Source organism: Meleagris gallopavo, chromosome 3, assembly GCF_905368555.1.
Source record: "Meleagris gallopavo chromosome 3, MGAL_WU_HG_1.1, whole genome shotgun sequence".
NCBI lineage: Eukaryota > Metazoa > Chordata > Aves > Galliformes > Phasianidae > Meleagris > Meleagris gallopavo.
The window spans coordinates 90,334,209-90,354,964 of NC_139406.1; the positions used below are offsets into that span (position 1 = coordinate 90,334,209).

Here is a 20,756-nt window from a genome sequence, read left to right on the forward strand (position 1 = left end):
GGGTACAGGAGTTTCCATGCACTCACTGTCTTCCACTCCAACCTTCAGAACAAATGGGCATCAGAGTGAAAAAGCTGAACGGTTTAAGTAAGCACAGCATACACTGCTGAGTAGTTCCAGGAGCTTTTCTTGGAAAAACAAGCACTACCTGGGCAGAAACTGAAGAAGAAAGGATGATCCAAGTCTTCATACCTCATAGACAGCAGAAGAAATGATTAGACCTATCCCAACCACGTAATTTAGTTCCAGCAGGATCTGATTCAGTTCGCATCAGCAGAAAAGTAACCAGAAAAGAGAAGATGGGAACAAATAGGGCGGACACAGATGGGAGAAAATAGCCTTGTGTGAGATTAATGAACTGCATCAGGCTGCTGAAGGATTAGACAAGCATTAGGGCTCATAGAAGAAAAGGCAGAGGGTTGGATAACTGGAAGCACGAAAGGGGAGAAGAAAGACTGGGGAGAAGAGAGCTGTGAGGTTATTTGTTGCTTCATTAAATCACACCACGAATCTTCTGGTCTTTGTGCCAGTGCAGAGGCACTTGTGCTGATACAAGAATTTGTAACACACTACAGCTAAGCAATTGGGCTTCCTTAAGAGTGTCTTTTACCTGTTATAGCCAAAGTATGAATGACATGCAGTTACAAGGACCAGCTCTACCTATGCACCTTAACCACAGAACAGGAAGATCTCTACCCTATACGGAACACAGTTGTTCCAAGCAATAAAATTTGTTACATGAATCTCTCAATTTTCCCTCTATGGGGCCAAAAAAGGGCAGTAAATGGAATGGTGCTTTGGCATATACCATTTTTAAAGGACAGACAGGATAGCTGCTGTGATTGCTGGTAAAGGCATAGTCTTATCAAAAACAATCAGGGCCGACGTAATGATTTAAGACTCCAAGATTGTGACATTCCTAGTTCAACCTGCCATATAGGAATAAAGAATACACATCAGAAAGGAAGATTCATTCCTGTTTCACTCTCATGCCCTTCAAAACATCCAATCATTAATATAATACTACAAGTGAAGAGGAATTCCTTCATTAAAAGATGAGTCTAATGCATGCTCAGGTCTGCCTTGCTGACATAAACATTAAGAGGAAACCTGAAGCAAATAAATCAAAGGCACTCCAGTCTTTATTATCTTTACATAAAACACCACTGGGGTTTCATTCGTATTTCAATTGTCATCTGGGAACATCTTGCACACACAGGTCCATAGGATTTCATAAAACGTAATGCTTAACAAAGAAATAACAATTTATGCTGCACTAAGATAAACCTGACAGTAGCAGTGTTACTGGAATTCAGCAAACTCTCAAATTGTATTTGGATGACCACAGTTATTCTAAAACATATATATGAAATTATGCTCAAATTATGCAATACTGTTGTAGTGCTAAACCTTGAACATCTCTTAGAGATAAGACAGCATTACTCAGGATTCCTACCTTACTTCCACTTACTTTCAGGACCCAACTGTTCCCATCCTGTGCAAAATTGTCTTTTTTTTTTTTTTTTAAAGCAAAAAAAAAGGTTAACATTATATATAAAGTAAACATGTAGGTCGGAAAAGACGTCCAGTAAGCAATGATTTCCTGTTTGTCTTTTGCCACATAATTGGGTTTATCCACTGGTAGTTTGGCAAAGCTCAAGCTGTGTGTGCTCCTGCAACTGAACTGCTTGCCAGAGAAAAAGAATTTGAAATAACAGAAATCTGGGTGACTTTGTTGCCCTGATGTCCGCTAATATTTACTCTTCCTAGGCTCTAACTACAGCTGTGTCATCCGGAGCAGTTGCATCCTTGTGCCATGCCATTAAGCCATCCTCCAAAGAACTATAAATAGGACAGCACCAGACAAAAGCTGCATACACTGGAGGCAAATTTTACCCTGGTAACCTGCGTACATCCCACTGACAATCAGCGTAGCTTCCAGCATCTGGATAAGTCCAAAAGAACATCTCAGATCTTATTTCTGAGCATAAATACAAAGCCCTTTTAATTTTGATGATTAAAAAAATTCACGAGACATTTATTGGATTATTAATACTATAGGAAGCTTTCAATTTAAGAATCATTCCAAGACGTCTCTCCCTTTACTCATCTAAATATTTTTACAAGTACTGTCATTTGATCTTAAACACTCTTTTATGGTATTACAAATATGACAGCAATGTTTTGATATACACAGCAAATCTCCACGGGTTTAAAAGGTATGTCAGCTGCATGGATCCGATAACACATAAAACGACGCCTTGGAAAGGTACTGAATAATTTACATCTTATCACAGCTCTTTCATGAGTATTTTATACAATTCCTATCCGCAAACTTCAAAACAATCATCTAACTTTGCTTTTAAAACCGATTAACTTTGTTCTGCGACGTGCACAATGTGAGCTGTACCACGTAATAAGAAATGGAATTGGCACTTGTGCGCTACGTGACAAATTTCCACTGCATAAATAATTCACATCTTATACACAGCATAATTATCATGGAACTCATTCAGGAATCTCTTACTTCCAAAACTGTATTTCACAGTATTATCAATGAAAAAATTTTTGTAAGGAAGGATAAAAGTTGATGCACACCCCAGAAACAATAGAAGTCAACATGTGTAGAAGAGAACTTCTTAAACTTTCTGGCATTCATGTTTTCAACAATTCTAATTTATTTGATATTATAAAGTCAGGACACTAAAGAGAATTTATAAACTGTGACATCTGCTAGCATAAGATGCAAACTCAATTTGCAAAGAATTAAGTATAGACTATTTAGAATAATTCCGCAGCAGACAATATTTATAGCCTTCAAAGTAATAGAGCAAACTAGCACAAATTGTGGTTATGAATGTATTACAGAGAAAAATAGGCACAACCCACCTGCACTGAATCCATAGTAGCACTTCATCTACATTTTGGTATTGTCACAAGTTTAACATTACACTCGGTGTTTCAGAACTCCCTCGCTTCTCTAGTAACCTACTACACCCTTCTGCAAACACCTCCTCTAATTTTTCTGCCAGCAAAGTGGAGAATCTTTCTTGTCTTCCTCTCCAGTCTACATCCTCTCCTGAGTATTCACCCTCACTTTGCTCTTTGTCTCTTTTCAGCTTGCTCAGCTAAAAAGCTGAAGAGAACTCAACCTTAAACAGAACACAGTTGGCTGAAAGAAGTGGTATCACCTAACTAGTATCATGCAAATAGGTCAGCAAATGTACCTAGGCTATGAACATACAAAAAACAGATGTATGTGGTTATGTTTCCATTCTTTATTAATCCTAGTATAACTGAAGATCCCAGTTAGAAGAAAAGCAGATGTCACTCATGATCTCTAGAGGTCCCTTCCAACCCCTACAATTCTGTGATTCTGTGGTTATGCTTCCATTCTTTGTTGGTCCTAGTATAACTGAAGAAGATCCCAGTTAGAAGAAAAGCAGATGTCACTCGTTGTTCCAGGCCTCTATTCCTTACCCAACGACTAGTTTTATAACTAAAACATTTCAGAACTGCAGATGGATAAACCAACCTATTTCCTGTATTTTACCCTTTCCAAATTTCAACTCTCCTGTTTAGTCTGCATAAATACAGTAAATGTGTAATAATATCTTCTTGTTTTCAGTTAAGTAATAGGATCTTTTAAAATTTTTAGAGGTGTACATACATCAGAGATAACACCAAGATTCTTGTACTAAAACCTTAGGGATGACAAAACCTGAGACAGGGTTCACTAAATGTGGCCCAAGTTTTGCAGATCTTCAGGACAAGTGCCAGATTTCTGCTCCTACTTTCTGCCTCCTCTAAATCCCAGGTTACATTTAAGTGTTTTTCTCAGTTTGTAGGAAATCTCTTCCAACAACAGAAAGCATACTTCACCACCTTACAGCTCTCCGATGCAGCAAGTCTTGTTTTGTTTCTGTTCTACAAGATCTTCCTTAATAAAGGAAAATTATAGAGTAAACTTTCATGACAAGGCAGACTCATATGACATGAGTTTGACACAGAAGAGATTTATGGTCTTACTTCCATTCTTCTGGAGGATGTGCTAGTTCAAATTTCTCTCTCACACTGGATACTCCCATGTCCAGGTGCAGCCAGTGAACCTCCTCAGACTGCAGATGACTGAGTCGCAACCCATAGCAGGCCACATTTTTCACCTTGTGACAGTCCACAATCTTCTGTATTATGCCCTAAAACAGAGAAACACACTCCTTAAAAGCTGTAAAATGCAATTATGTATTTGTAAATAAATTAATTCTGCAGTAAGACTTGAAAATGTGACCATGTCAAACTCTATACAAAACTATACTAAGCAATAAACAGACAGCACCTTACTTAAGAATACTAAACAATTTAAACTACTGTTTTGGACAAATATCTACAATTTCTGAAGCTTTACTGGCAGAAATCATCACATACATAGGCTTCTCTGAATCTTACCACAATTAAGCCACTATTCCTTTTATGTAAAGTAACAATGTAAAAAGCAAAAAAAAAAAAAAACACATTTGTGGACGAAAGCAAAATATGAAAAAGCAGCACTAGATCTTTAAAAAAAAAAACCACTCAATGTACGACTGGAAAAACGTCTTAGATGTTCATCTTGTTTAGTGCCTGAATTGCCAGGATTTAGCAGGTCACATCACAGCCTCTTGATGTCCCCCACTCATTTTTTCCTGAGCTCCAATAAATCCCATATAAAATGAGACAAGAGACAATTATTTGGGATTATTAAATTCAAACGTGTTAGTAGATGACGGATTAGCAATCTCTCTAGTGCCATGTGCTGGGCTGTTCTGCTCTTACCCAGATTAAAAAGTCAGCAGGGGACCAAAGTTGCTGCCTCACAGCCTGCTAGAGAGTAAGCTGCAGGGCAGCAGAGTCCTGCCAGGGCTGAGCCACTTGCCCAGCAGGAGCACAGGCTATCACTGCTGCCAGATGTTTCTTTCGGAAAATCATTCTTTCACTTTTGAGCTGGATGCATCCTACTGAAAATGCTCATTACCCATAGACACATACATAAAATATACACAAAATGTTGCTTCTTGCACGTTTCAGAGAACATCAACACACAGGTAACAGGTGCCAGATGTTGCCAGATGTGGTTTGACACTGCTTCCCCAAATTGATGAGTTTATATCCCAAAGAAATAATTTAAGACTCAGATTCTGCAAATTAAGTATGCAAAAGACTGCAAAGAAAATTAACGAAACACTCAATCTGAAGAGAATGGGGAAGGTGGTACACATAGGACTGGAAGCATGCTTTTGGTGAGAGTGAGCTTGCACATATCAAACTGAAACTTCTGAAAATGTCCCAGCAGCAATAGAGAGCACACTGGAATGTTATTAAAAAAAAAATAAAAAAAAATGTTGAAAGTCTATAAGAAGGAGACACAAGCTGTGTTTAGTAAGTTAGGAGTCTGAGTTATAAGCTGGACCATCAAGCCCAGCACCCGCACCCTGAAAGCATCAGCAAAAGCATCCTTAGCAGTGTCCTCTTCAGCTCCTTCCACAACCAGAAGTCCTGCCAAATCCATACCTCTACAGGACTTATGCTTGCAGGAAGATGGACACACGCTTGCAGAGGACTGGGGGAGAGAACTTAGGAGATACTGTGCAAGTGAGTTTCATGCAGCCTTCACTAGCAAGTTGTAAAGGTCTCTTACCAGATCAGGCAGTGCTTTTAGAGCTGAATTAAAGTTATCGATGACAGGGTACAAAAACTGACTAAGTTGGTTTGTTGCCTCGATTTATAGCTCCTTGTGTTAGTTAGCAAATAAGGCAGAGCAGTTGCCTGTATCCAGGGGAACATATGACAAAACCAAGAGCTCTCAGAAGTGACAGGAAAATTTAACTTATTATTCACCCAAAGGACAAGCTCTGCTCAGTTCGTGAACCATACTATTTGCAGGGGTGCTTTCAGGTGAAGGGCACATTGCCAGCTTTTCTATACACACACAGACAACAGGGATTCATTCATTTTTACTGCTTACTGATCACTGCAAGAACAGAGTACATAAGATGTAGGCATTTGCTAATGGAAATCCATACCTTCCCATGTTTTAATGCTGTAAGTTGATAGTGAAAATGGCAGTACAAAAACAGTTATGACTGCTGTGACAAGAAATGACTCTGGAATTAAAAATACATATGATCATGAACAACCAAGAACACTAATGCATAGGACAGCTGAGATGATTAGTATCTATACAGGAAAGAATCAAGCTGGATATTTAAGAACCTCTCTAGTTTTCAGGTTGAGATTTCAAAAGAACTTCAGCAGCCACATATTTTAATTCCCAGCAAAAGCAAGACAGATTTTCAGGCTTCTATGCCTTTCACATCACTAATCGGTTCCACACCTACTGCAGAATCAAAAATCATTTAGATTTCGATAATCTATTTCAAGAGGGCAGAATGATCCCTCTGATCCAGCAATTAGAATCACAGCAAGCAAACAAATTAGCAAAAGTCTATATTGCAACTCAAGAAAAAGAGATAGTAGTATTAGTGCAAAGGTGGAGAAGTGTTTGAAAATACCATCCAAAAACTCTTATGTATATCCAGAAAAGAAACAGTGATGCTTTACATGAAACAAACATTGAGTTTCTGCTTTTTCTAGAGAGCTCATTCCAAATGCTAGTAAGTCCTCCAGTACTTGAATGGAGCATATAAACAGGAGGGGGAAGGGCTGTTTATGAGAGTGGACAGTGACAGGACAAGGGGGAATGGTTTTAAACTGAGACAGGGGAGGTTTAGGTTAGATATTAAGAGGAGGGTGGTGACACACTGGAACAGGTTGCCCAAGGAGGTTGTGGATGCCCCATCCCTGGAGGCATTCAAGGCCAGGCTGGATGTGGCTCTGGGCAGCCTGGTCTGGCGGTTGGTGACCCTGCACATAGCAGAGGGGTTGAAACTAGATGATCATTGTGGTCCTTTTCAACCCAGGCCATTCTGTGATTCTATGATCACTTAGATATCAGACAATCTGAATTTTGAACATTTAGAGTCAGAGCTGCAACGAGTAAAACCCAGCACTACAACAGTGCTGTTCATTCAGCAACAGAAACTCACACCGTGACACTGCAGCATGCAAACAGCATAGTAAGATCCTGAATAGCATGACAGCTTTGTTTTCTCTGGCTGCTATTTCCAAACTGTACAAAAATAATCTCCAAGAGTTGCTTTGGCATCACGGCCATAATTGGGCCAGTGTCTTTAACTCCCATAGGGTAACAAACAAGGCATCCAGCCTCCTGGGCTTCTGACAGCCTTGCAAGCCACAAGGAAATGCCCACAGTACCAAACAAAGACACCACAGCTACACTTTGGGACCAGTGACAGATCCTCTGTCTTGCACGATCACAGTGCAAGGAGCCTTGCTAGGAGCAGAGCAGAATGCTTAATAAGAAGTTTCCAGAGAAAACATGTAACTTTTTAACCACTGCACACAGACAGTAAAACACCATGCTGAGATAAGTCACAGAATACTCTGAATTGAAAGGGACCCATAAGGATTATTAAGTCCAACTCCTTTACACCTAACAACCTTCAGCATCACCAAAGAAAACTGAAACCTCTTCAGCCTACACTGCAATCATCTCTTAGCTCAGGAAGCTCCTCAGAGGCATTCTTCAGTAAAAACCAAACAGGTAAGGAACATCTTGCTGACACTGTCAACCTTGGTAACAAACTTAGAGCTTCAAACCCATCCCAGCTGGAAATCCTTGCAGGAGAACTGGACTCCAGTGGACATCTACACCAGAATAACATTTTTCTTCGGGTGTACACTGGGTATCCATGTAAATATAAATTTCTACCAGTTTTCACCCATCTGTTGTCACACATCTAAACACACAGCTGCAGTGAAGTCACACAACCATATGTAAGCTGGATGTTGTTTACTATAATCACATTGTCTTTAATTAGGTTTGCAGAGTCGACATTTACACCCCAAACATAAAATAGGCCAGTACAGCTGAGTAAAAGAGAATGGGAAGCCCTCAGAGAAATCTTCTATCAGTAACAGGTGATAGGTCATCTGTTCCCTCCCTTTAGCTCAAGAGTGGAGGCAAAAAAAAAAAATTAAAAATAAAGCTTCATAAAGAACCATAAAACTGGATAGCACTGGTTTTCACTTATTCATTCAAATAACTCAAAGTTACTCAACAGGTAATTTGCAAAATAGATTAATATTTGTCCTCAATCAGAAGGTAAAAGCATCCTAGAATAGAATTTAAAGTAAAATACAGTTAGGAAGCTGCTGAAAATCAAGACAGGCCAGAGAAAGGCTGAAAGACACAAAAATCACAGAATGGCTTAGGTTGGAGGGAACTTCAAATATCATCTAATTCCAACAGCCTGCCACTGGCAGGGTTACCAAGCACTAGATCTGCCCAGTACCTCACCCAACCTGGCACTGAATACCTTCAGAGATAGGGCATCCACAGCTTCTCTGGCCAAACTCTGCCTCATCACCCTACAAGTAAAAAAAAATTTCCTCACATCTAACGTAAATCTCCTCTCTTTTAGTTTAAAGCCATTCTCCCTTTTCCTGTCACTATAAGACTACGTAAAAAGTCAGTCCCCCTCCTTGTAAGCTCTAGAAGGCCAGAGTGAGGTCTCCCCAGAGCCTTCTCCAAGCTAAACAAGCTCAGTTCCCTCAACCTTTCCTCACAGGAGAGGTGCTTCAGTCCTCTGAGCATCTTATTGGCCCTCCTCTGGACCCGCTCCAACAGCTCCACATCTTTCCTGGACTGAGGACCCCAGGCCTGGACACACTGCTCCAGATGAGGCCTCACAATCCCCTCCCTGTTCCCTGCTGGCCATCCTTCTGTTGATGCAGCCCAGGATACTACTGGCCTTCTGGGCTTCAAGAGCACACTGCTGGCTCAATGTTCAGCTTCTCATTCATCAGAACCAACAAGTCCTTCCCCGCAGGGCTGCTCTCACTGAGTCCTTCTCACAGTCTATACTTGTAACTGGGTTGCCCTGACCCAAGTGCAACACCTCACATTATGGCCTTGTTAAACCTCATTAGATTCTCATGTGACCACTTTTTAAGTGTGTCAAAGTCCCTCTGGATAGCACTCTTAACCTTCTGTTAAGACTGCTCAGTGTGGTGTCATCAACAAACTTGCTGAGGGTGCACTCGTTGCCGCTGTCTTCACTGCTGATAGAGCTGTTGCAAAGTTCCAAGATGGACTCCTAAGGGACGCCACTCGTGATCAGTCTCCACCTGACTGTAGAGCCATTAACAACAATTTGGCTTCAACTATCCAACCAGTTATTTATTTGCATCTAACTGTACAACCTTTAAATTCATATTTCCCCAATTCAGAGATAAGGACGTGGTGCAGAACTATGTCAAAGGCCTTGCACAAGTCCAGGCAGACAACATCAGTTGCATTTCCTTTGTCCACCGACGCCAGCACTCCATGATACCCCAGGCTCTCTCAATGCACATCAATACTATTCTGTGATTCTGAAAATGAGTGAAAATGAACTGCTTGCTTGTAAATTAACAACACTGATGTGCTACTATGAATAAACTGAAGCTGGAATAACATACTCCCACTGTGACTACAAACCTAATTTCCCTATTTAGAAGAAAGGAAGGCTTCTGCTCTAGAAAAGACTTTTTCTAGTCTTCAAGCAGCACCTTCTACACATGGACACAGCATTAATGTTAGTGAAGTACTTTAAATATGTTTATGTATATATATATACATTTATAAAAATCATATATACATATATATAAAAATCATATATACATATATAAATCATATATACATATATAAAAATCACATATACATATATAAAAATCATATATACATATATATACACATATATATACACATATATATACACATATATATACACATATATATAAATCATATATATATGTATAAATCATATATGCATATGATATCATATATACATATACATATTGAAACTCTGCATATGCAAATAGATCCAAACAGATTCAAGATCCAAGCAGAAGTAAACTGCAAAGGTTTAGGGCAAATTAGATTTAAAAGTTCTATGGAAGTGCAGAATGCCTTCACAACACTCAGGTTTTGCTGTCCTCTGATAATGTATGCCTGACATTTGAATCCCAAATGCCATAGCCCTTTTTTCTCATAATCATGTTAACTTTTTTTCCCCTCTCGCCCTCTCCAGTACTGATCTAGTAGATGTTTGTACACCACATGACAAAGTTGAGTCTGACTAAGTCAGATGTTCTGTCACTGAACAAGTAGGCACTGAAACAATAGCTCAAAATCACGTTATTCAGGCTCCCAGCATTTTCTGCAAGCCCAAGGACATAATCAGTTCAAAAAACAGTGCAATCTAAGCACCTCAGCATCTCTCACACTTAAGCCATACAAAGATCACACAATGCAGAACTGGTAGAGCCATGCTTTCTAGTCCTCTCAACTGAATTAGCACTCTTCTGATCCTACTGCACACCACTATAGTTTCATAAATAAACTTTAGTGCTTTTGAAGTGTTTTAAATGTTTAGTTTCCAGAACTTGATACTCCTTACTCTCAGATTACTTGCAAATTCCTGTTATCTCTTTGGACCCAACCCTGTATAGCTGAATTCTAGAACAAGAGCATTATATACTTGAAAGCCACCTGTAGATCCAGATTTTTTCAATAAAATGTCAAAGGGCTATTTATATAGTTTTTAAAGCATTGTTTAGTGCATCTCTTTCATCCAAGCATATCTAGAGTATCATGTAAAAGTAAAGCAGCCAGCCTGAAGACCAAAAGTATATCTGTCACAATTAGTGCAACTATTAAAAGATACTCACCTGGTTTTGAGCTCCCTTATTGCTCACAAGGTCTGCCCAGTGAGCATGAAAGACTTTCTGTGTGGCTAATCCTCTAGCCCTATACTGCGTTATCAGCAAAATCTATTCTAAAAGAAAACCTAGTAGATAAGGTCTACTACGTAACACCTTAGCAGTCTCCTTTACAGAAAGATAAATTATAGCAGTTGTACAGCTTGCACAGGACAGAAATGAAGACAGATGGGTACAATCATGGCTAGAAAAAACCTTCTCAGGAACTGAAGCTAGGCTGATATGCCTCTAATTCTCTCCTTGCCCTATCACTCAAGATAGGCAATATTGTTCTCAAGGCACACTGCAGTGGATGATGAGGAATCCTCAGAAATGAGGCTGTTTCCCTGGTGGTGCAGTAAATCTGCAAACCTGAGCGGTGCCAGCATAAACAGGTATTTCCTTTCACCCTGCAGTCTTCTTAGCTGCGTCCACCCGCAAGATGACGCAGCTAACAACACTGCAAAACTGATCTGGATTAGAAATTCCACTAAAAGAATGACTTCAATCAAGCTTGTCAAACATTCACATACCTGTGCTGAGATAGCAGCTTGAGAGAACAGTGAGAGGGAAGCTGGCACAGCAGCCAGAAGAGCATTCTAAGAAACCACCTGAGTTGTAGACCTGTGCAATAGAGACTCCATTCCACCATCAGGAACTGTCAAACACTCAGGTGTCATGTAGTGCTGGGTAAAACACACCAAGAAGCCACAGTGCAGAAACACCAGCAAAACTTCAAGGGCTTCATTCAGACAAACCTGATAGGAAGAGAAATACTGCAGAGAGGGACCTGGGTGTCCTGGTGGATGACAGGTTGGCCATGAGCCAGCAGTGTGCCCTCGTGGCCAAAAAGGCCAATGGCATTCTGGGGTGCATTAAGAAGAGCGTGTCCAGCAGGTCGAGGGAGGTGATCCTCCCACTCTACTCTGCCCTGGTAAGGCCTCATCTGGAGTACTGTGTCCAGTTCTGGACTCCCCAGTACAAAAAAGACAGGGATCCCTTGGAAAGAGTCCAGCGGAGGGCCACAAAGATGGTGAAGGGCCTGGAGCATCTCCCCTATGAAGAAAGGCTAAGTGAACTGGGTCTGTTTAGCCTTGAGAAAAGAAGACTGAGAGGGGACCTGATCCAGGTTTATAAATATCTGAGGTGTGGCGGCCATAGTGGTGAGGCCAGTCTCTTTTCAGTGGTACGTGGAGACAGGACGAGGGGAAACGGACATAAGCTGCAGCACAGGAAGTTTCGCACGAATGTGCGTAAGAACCTCTTCACGGTGAGGGTGACGGAGCACTGGAACAGGCTGCCCAGGGAGGTTGTGGAGTCTCCTTCTCTGGAGATATTCAAGTCTCGCCTGGACGCCTACCTGTGTGACCTGGTGTAGGGAACCTGCTTTGGCAGGGGGGTTGGTCTCGATGATCTCTAGAGGTCCCTTCCAACCCCTACAATTCTGTGATTCTGTGATTCTGTGAACAGCTAACCAAAAAGAATGAAACACAGTCAATACAGGATAGACTTAGACATGGAAACTGCAAATAGTTTTGGATGGTAAAAATGGTGGGTATGGATTGAATGGGAGAGGTAAACAGGAAAAAAAAGTAAGGAACACTGAATAACACAGTAATGCAGCTTACTTAACTGCTTTAGTGAAGTATTGAGAGAATGTGCTTTAGCCCTCCTAAAAAACTCTGGTGAGGGACCTGGCTGGAATCACACAGCTCTTCCAATCACGCACCCATGTTTTCTAGGATAGCACTGGAGGACTACAAGTTGAAAAGATACATCAGAAGCGAGCCAGATGCTTCTGAGTGTAAATGCAGAGCACGAAGCAGAACTGCACTTGAGCAAAAAGCCTTCTGTCTAGACCAGTTCGCACAAGATTTTCAAAGGCTTGTTTAATAAAAATCCACTCCTCTCATCCCTCAATCTGCTAAATGTCAACAACACATTTATTTCTCTGCTTCAACCACAGCTTCTGGAAACAGAAAGGCAATTTACCTGTAATTGCAGCTTGAAATTCAGTGGCACTGTTTACATTCCAGGTGCACTTGAGACCAAAGAAATCCCAGCAGTGCCCACCCCACTGCATTCCGGTGCTGAGGCTGTGAACAGGGCAGAGCATGCCCTGGAAATCCAACTTTGTGAATGTGCACACAGAAAACACATATTAACAGAAATAACAAGTTCAACAACCTTTCCTTTTCTGCATAGCAAATATAGCCAAGCACTTGCTGTAGGTGGCCAATGTTTGAACAGCCATAAAGACCTTTTTTTTCTTTTGGAAATGAAGCATGTCTTTACTTTAACACCAAGGGAAAAAGAGCATAAAAGAGAGCGTGTCAGTTCTCTGAAATCCAAAAAAGCATTTCTAAGAATTGAAAAGTCGCTCTTCAATCCACTGGAGAATATGGGCTCATCCTTCAGAAAAAACAGCTGCCTTTGAGGGTCTAAATCCATCCAGAAACAACAGTTACAGTCATGAAGTTCTCCTTAGAGCAAAGCCCACATATAAACACTGCTGTCTTGTTTAAAGATATTTCAAGAGAAATAGCAAGGAAATTGTACCTTTAGTCTGGGCACTTTGAGACTCTTATACAAAGCTAAATTATGTTCATCTCAGCTTAACAATGAGAGTCTTTTCATTATAAAGGTTTCCCCCTTTAATGATCAAAGATGTTTTCTACCCTGCTCTTGACAAATCATAAAATATCTCAATTTTTTGTTTGTTTTTTGAAAGGAAAGAGGGTTTTTCCTTGTTTCTTTAACCAAACACGTCCTTTCCACTGACAAAGGCAAATACAGTTTGACTTGAAACAGGAGATATTATGTTAGGGAAACACTAAAAATAAGCGAGGAAGTTTCTTTCCTGACTTTCCTTCAGTGTTAGCACATAACACAAAGTCCTCTGCTTTATCAGCAGAAATACCTTGAAATTGGCTGCTCTGGAGATCCCAGTCCAAATCTGCCTTCCTTTCAAGGCTGGAAGGCTTCCTTGGCTATCACTCCAGAAGCCACACTAATCAGGGAGATCTTGAAAAAAAATTTTTCTTTCCCTTTTAGTTGCGCAGTTTTCTCAAAGGCATTCACTGCTGAATATTTCCAAGAGTTCACAGAAATGAGCCAAGAGACAAACCCAGCATCAGCCTCCTTTAAGTTTGTAACCCGCAGAAGAAATGGAAAGCTCTATTGCAGTCAACCTCCATTGCAAGAGGTGAAGGAAAAAAACAAAGGCATGAAAAACCTTCAAGGCTGTTTTCACCTTAAATTACTTAACTTAGTCAAACAGCAGTCACTTACATGGAATGGAGGCCTATATACTCCAACAACCATTCACTGTTTCTGAAACAAATGTCAGGACACGGTAATCCATCAGTGCTAGGCCACTGCTATGAGTACCTGCTCATATCCACAGTGACTGTCTCACTCTGCCAAAATAAAAAGGCAGCTGCTTTGTTAAATAAGTGGAAGTAACAGTGATTCATCACTTGCCCAGTGTTCTTGTTCTTAGATATTAATTACTTTAGAAACAAACATACGAAGAAATGTACATATACGAAAATCAAAAATAAAGGCAAGCCTCAGGTAACTGCTACTAATCCTTTAATTCTTTCAAATTAAAAAAAAAAAAAAATGACGTGTTCTTGCTTAAAGTAGGATTATGTGGCTGTCCAAATTCAACTCAACATTGGATTTTTTTTTACAGGGAGTGTAAATTTTGCATTCTAAAAGCCCATAGCCACTGGAATTTTTTTAATCGAAGAAACCAGAGATGTAATCTGTTTTTATTTCTACATATTGCTTTGGAAAGATAACCTGGATTTCAACTGTATATTTAAATCCACTTGCAAGTAAGGTTAAAAACTGACACAATTTTCCTCTCTTGCACACCATAGTACACTTTATGAAATGAATCAATCACGCCGGATACATCAAATCAATATACTTAAGTCAGGCAATTAAGATATGATGCAGCACTCAAAAAACCCTGTTTCATGTAAAATAAGTGTATGTTATTGATGACAGTGATTCCTACCAGTGTATCTCTAATTTGTTTAGCCACCAAGTTATCCCTATACAGAGATATGAGCTGATTAAATTGTCAAGAGGCAGATTTTCTGATGATCACCAAGGAAAATGTCTGAATTTCACAAGTCTGTGATCACTGCAGCAAGACCTACTCCACCTAAGAATGCTCTGAAGTCTTTTTATACACAAAGATGCTAGAAAGTAGTAGAAAAGGAAGAGAAAGCATTCAAAATTCATTACTGGAATTTAAAGTACTGTACAGAGAATACAGATGCTAGAAGGAATGGGCAGGTGGCAACCCGCTTCCACAGCAAGAACCCTGCAGAACAAAGCCAACCCTGTAAACCACCTACCACAAGGCAAGACTGCTCTTGGACAATAGCTGAAAACAAGCAAACAACTAAGCTTTAACAGTACTTGAAATGCTAAACACAGTTCATTTCATTTAAGAACCACAAGACCTCGGAATGTGAATAAGTTTAGCAAATGCTAAGTAAAGGTCTCATAGTCAGATTACTATTCTCCACATTCTACACAGAGCTGTTTAACCCTCTCCAAAATAAACACAATATTTTCATGCATATGTATACTTACACACATATCAAAGATAACATATACCTGAAGTAATTATTAAAACAATCCTTAGTCTTCTTTTTTTGTTGTTTAAGTTAGCTGAAGAACTGCACTGTACAAATAAAACCAGGTTTTATTTGTGGTGAGGAGGGGAAGAGCAGTGGGAAGAAAGGGCTTTGCTGTAAAATTTTTTGATCCCCAACAACGGAAGGAAATACTTTCTAAACAAGAATTAAAAGAAAAAAAACAACATATCCTTAAATATTTTCAACAATTGTTTCCTTTTTTTACATTTACAGAATCACAGAATGGCCCTGGATGGAAAGGACCTCAAGGATCATCAAGCTCCAACCCCCCAATGCCAATGCATGCAGGGCCGTCAACCTCCACTTTTAATGCTAGACCAGGCTGCCCAGGGCTCCATCCAGTCTGGCCTTGAGCACCTCCAGGAATGGGGCATCCACAACCTCTCTGGGCAGCCTGTTCCAGCACCTCACCACCCTCTCTCCATAAAGAACTTCCCCCTGATATCCAACCTAAATCTTCCCTCCTTCAACTTAAAATCATTTTCCCTTGTCCTGTCGTTATCTACTATTTCAAAGAGTTGACTTCCCTACTTTTTTTTAAATAAATAACAAGAAGAAAGCCATTTAATACCTCTCCTCTCCTACATTTCCTCCCATCACCACACAGAATTTTGGGGAATACAAAGTGATAAATGTTGAATGACATAAGTCAATGGTAGTATTTAAACTGACAACCAGTTCTAGAAATTTCATGTTTCTGTTCTACAAAATGGGAAGAGTTTTTCTATTTCTTTAAGGCAGTAAAATATCATACATCAATTTCCACAGCTCTTCCACTCTCTCCCCGAAGGAAAGTTGGTACCATTTAAAGCCTTTTCCAAAAATTACTCAAAACATACAACAGGTAAAGATTCTTTCAAAATAAACAGTGAATCTTCTGTGTTTCCTGGCTTCCAGATTTCACCTTTTGAGGGTGAAGTTCACATTTAACCTAAAGATGGCAAGAGAATGTTAAAACCAGACTTACTCGAACATCAGTAGCATCTCCATGCCGGATAATGCTGGCCCATGTCGTTGGCTCACTGTTGGATTCAAAGTAGTGAAAAACCTTTAGGACTCGCTCCATGGCCCCTGGGGAACGCTCCATCCCAGTACCGAGGTGCGTCTTTGCACTTGAACTTGGTGTATGATTCAAGTTTGGATCAAGGTAAGCTGCTGCCATGGTTTTGCTAGATGCTAGGTATCTGTCATATTCTGGAAAAGGAAAACAGAAAACAAATTAATTTTCATTATGCCCAAATTCTTAGAGTGATTCAGACAAAACACTTATTGCAAATTCTACAAGACTAATTTTTAAGGCTCATTTAATTGCTTATTTGGAGTTCTTTACTAAAACAGTTTACTAAAACAAAATCTATCCAGAGTAGTATCAAAAAAAAATGATGAGACTCTCTGAGTACATCAGTCTAATGTGTACAGCGCAAATAACAGAAGTGGTATCTCAAACAAGACTTCTTCCTTCTCTTTCTGTATTTTAATCCAGCCAATCTCCTTTAAAGAGCAAATGCTGACTTCCAGTTTTACCAGGAGCTCCCACTGCCAAGACCGCTCACTCAAAGTTGGCCTTACAGAAGCCCAAAGACTGGCACCAGGAAACTCTGACAACCAAGACACAACTCTGAATCTATATGATTCACACCAACACCAGCCTCTCCAGTTTAATGCTAGGACCATAGAAAATCAGTCATTTTCAGCTATTCTGGGACGCAGTGGAACTCGGACCATCCAGACTTAAATTCATCCTTCAATGAGGCACCATGAAGATACCACTGAATGCCCTCCCAGCAACTGTGGTAGAACAGTGAGGCGCTGGCACAGGCTGCCCACAGAAGCTGAAGATGCCCCATCCCTGGAGGCTTTCAAGGCCAGGTTGGATGGGGCCCTGGGCAGTCTGATCTGGTGGATGGCAACCCTGCCCATGGCAGGGTTTAAGATCCCTTCCAACCCAAGTCATTCTACTATTCTAAATACTGCTATGCCACTGACTTTTTGTTTTGTTTCCAAGTGATTTTCGTATCTAGTGGCAAAAGACACAGCCAACACTATGAACCTGTATCTCAAAGAAGCAAAAAATTGCCTCCTGGCTACTGCTGCAAATTTGTCAACAATGAGCAGATGGAGAAATCTGAGAAATCAATACCGAACAAGAGACAAAAAGAGAAAACAATAAATTTTCCTTTGCTTGATACAGCCTTAGGAATCATCCCAATCTGCTGGCTGCAAACAAAAAAGATCAATGGGCTGAGCTGTCAGGGCTGCACAAGTGCACCGAGAATTTCAGCTCCTCTTCCTTGTAGAGTGAACACAGCAGGGAGGCAGTTTATCAAATGTGGCAATGCTAAAGAACAACAAGCTTGATCTTTTGAGCATGGCAGAGTGAATGCCTCTGTAGCAGTAAAGCTGGCTTGGGAAAGAGTCATAAGGAGAAGACAATGAAATTGCTTTAGACTGTACTGCTGTTGAGTATCTGAGTATATCCTAATACCAGACCAGACTATCTAGGGCCCCATCCAAGCTGGCCTTGAGCACCTCCAGGATAAGGAGCTACAGCACAAGGTAAGTGGAAACCAACAGACTACCTGCACAGTATGACAGCATGACTTTTTCAATAAATGGGGGAATTGCATCCACCCAAAGCCGTACAAACTTCAAGTTGGCAATACTAGGTCAGACAAAGGTCTTGGAAGCAAGCCCTTAGGGAAGGTAAGCATAGGCCAACAAGTGGAAGACACTTCTCCCAAATACTCTCCATGCCTGATACTTGAGGGAATTCCTGTACCTGCTCATTGCTGACTCTGGGAACAGACTGATGAAACTGAAGAAGCTCTCAACTAATCCTATACTTATTTATAAATCCTTCCTTCTGTCCACTCTACACCAACAAATACAGATCAGAAAGCACCGGGCAAAACCTTTTGTTTTATCCTCACAGAAGAAGTTTGCAAGCTGTTTTCATAAAAACCTCCCATAAAAAAAGCTGAAGCAGGTCTAACAATCCTCCTCTTGGCAGACTGAGACCAATACATCACGACCTTCTGCAAAGCTCCTCTCCTGTAATGTAAAATTGGGCTGTAAAACTCCAACAGAGGAGACTGGGGAGCAGTCTAAAGACAACTCCCTCAGCCAAAGTCCTAACTGCTCTCAATAGCGTAATGACTAAGAATTAAATAGCAGTTTTCTGCTCAACTTGGGCCACTTTTAACCTTTTGCTATTAAATTCTGCTTCCTTTAAAACCTACTACAGTACCCCAAAGTCACGAGCAAAAACACTGAATGTTATATGTCAAGCTTACACACAACAAACAGTAGAAGAAAATCACTGCAAACCAGAGCAACATGAGGATTTATCTTTTTTTGGCCACGGGGAACAAGAAGAACACCTGTTTTAATGTTTATGCGTAGCATGTCATCAACTGAACAGACAAATTTAACAGATTTTCTCTGGCAGGAAAAGCAGAAACAAGTATTTTGAGTGTCTAACCACAGACTTACTATGGACAGTCTACATCCCTTGGGAGCTGCAAACAGAGAAGTGATGAAAGACATCAATTTTATACACAGAAGTGCTCTTAGCATAATTTCAGTGGATAAGAAAAACACTCATGACAGAGGGAATTTCTTCATATGCATCATTTGAGGAGAAAATCTGGAATCCAGCATTGAGAACTGACCATCCTAGGTACAATGTATGGTCAGTACCCACAGCATTTCACAGGACAGAAGCATTTAAAGGTAAAACAACCTCCTACTACAAGTTAGACAAGCACTTTTCCTTAAAAATTTCATCATCTTCAGGTTCTTTACAACTTTCAACTTTTAAAAATCCCAGTGCTTTCTTTACAAGGTAACAAACAGGCAATAAATTCGATAGCTCTTAAGTTACAGAAACACATGCCATAGCTCTGGTTATGGATCTATTAACTTAACCATTAAAACCAGCCCCTGGTTTTGAGTTTATGATGTGACTGTAAAGCTTTGCCCTTGGCCAAAACGTTGTAAAACATAACTGCACTTCTCGTAAGGATAGTTCAGCAACTATTTTCCAAGATCTGCTTGGTTATTATAAGATGCAAAGAGAGCTAAGGTGACCAAACAAGGATGCTTACTTGAGCTTTTCTAAATTCCAGCCAGGTTTGTAATCTCACAAAACAGAAATATCAGCTTTAGTCCTCTTGGTATTAACCAGACAGGCAGGAGGCTATTATACAGCAGAAATGAGCTACTTTATTCTGACTTTATTCTGCTTGGTTTTATTGGGTACTGTGATGATAAAGGAGCAGAGGCACATCAAGCTCAATGGTCAGCCTGTTTGTATGCAGAGCTGAGTGTTATCTTTCCCTCTGGGCTTCCAAGATGAAAAGCTATCAATCTCCCAGTTCACACACTTTGCAAAAAAACAAACAAACAAACAAAAAAAAACATTGTTTCTCAGTACTACAACAACTTATTTCATGCTTCAGGAGAGTGAAGCAAAGCCATCCTGGCCTGCTGGCATTAGGTGATTCTGCGAAGATGCTGTAAGTTGTTACCAAATCACAATGTACATTATCATTTTGATAAACTGATATCATCTGGCAGAATAGCTGAGATTTAGGAATGTAAATAGAAGACACTTAAGTGAGGTCAGAAGAGCCTTTATTATTATTATTGAAAAACAAACAAAACCACACTGCACAGCAAGGAAGTACTGCTGACCTTGTTTGTGCTTTTTTTTTTTTTTTTTTAACAATTCAATTCTGAATGGCAGCCATTTTCACTACTGATACCTGAATAAATTACAATAAAAGTTGTTTTTATTTTCTCACAAAGATAAAATTATGAGTTCACTAACTGAATGACTTCTAAAAATTTGTTCACAATTCATTCACTGCTCAACTTAATTCCTGCTGACAACTTACCAGCACTGCATATTCCCCACATTTGATGACTGCATTGGAAACAAAGTCAATATTATGACTTCTGGCAGTACAAACAATCAAAGTTCAAAGTCATACTTCACCACCAGCTCTGAGTACTGAGAAACGAAATCCCTTCCACTAACGAGACAGTCAAAAAAAGTCATAACATATTTAAATCTATTAATAAAGTGTTAAGTAGTCTGATAGAGTCAACCTTTTCAACGTCAAAAATGTCTGCACTATTAGTAAATGGATAATATATGGAAAATAAGTTACTCAATACAAGATTTGGCACATGGCCATCAACATGATGCCAACA

General features: G+C 40.0%; 1 protein-coding gene across 10 annotated transcripts in view; it reads right to left on the reverse strand.

Annotated features, from left to right (window-relative positions):
- PTK2 (protein tyrosine kinase 2) overlaps positions 1-20,756 on the reverse strand; it is a 195,521-nt gene that overhangs the window by 99,106 nt on the left and 75,659 nt on the right. For all 10 annotated transcript variants that reach the window (XM_085221741.1, XM_085221740.1, XM_085221742.1 and 7 more), the window contains 2 exons: positions 16,507-16,733; positions 4,030-4,196 (listed from right to left, as the gene is read on the reverse strand). In XM_085221741.1, the coding sequence (XP_085077867.1) occupies positions 4,030-4,196; positions 16,507-16,701 (362 nt within the window). In that variant the 5' untranslated portion in view covers positions 16,702-16,733. The remainder of the gene's footprint in view (positions 1-4,029; positions 4,197-16,506; positions 16,734-20,756) is intronic.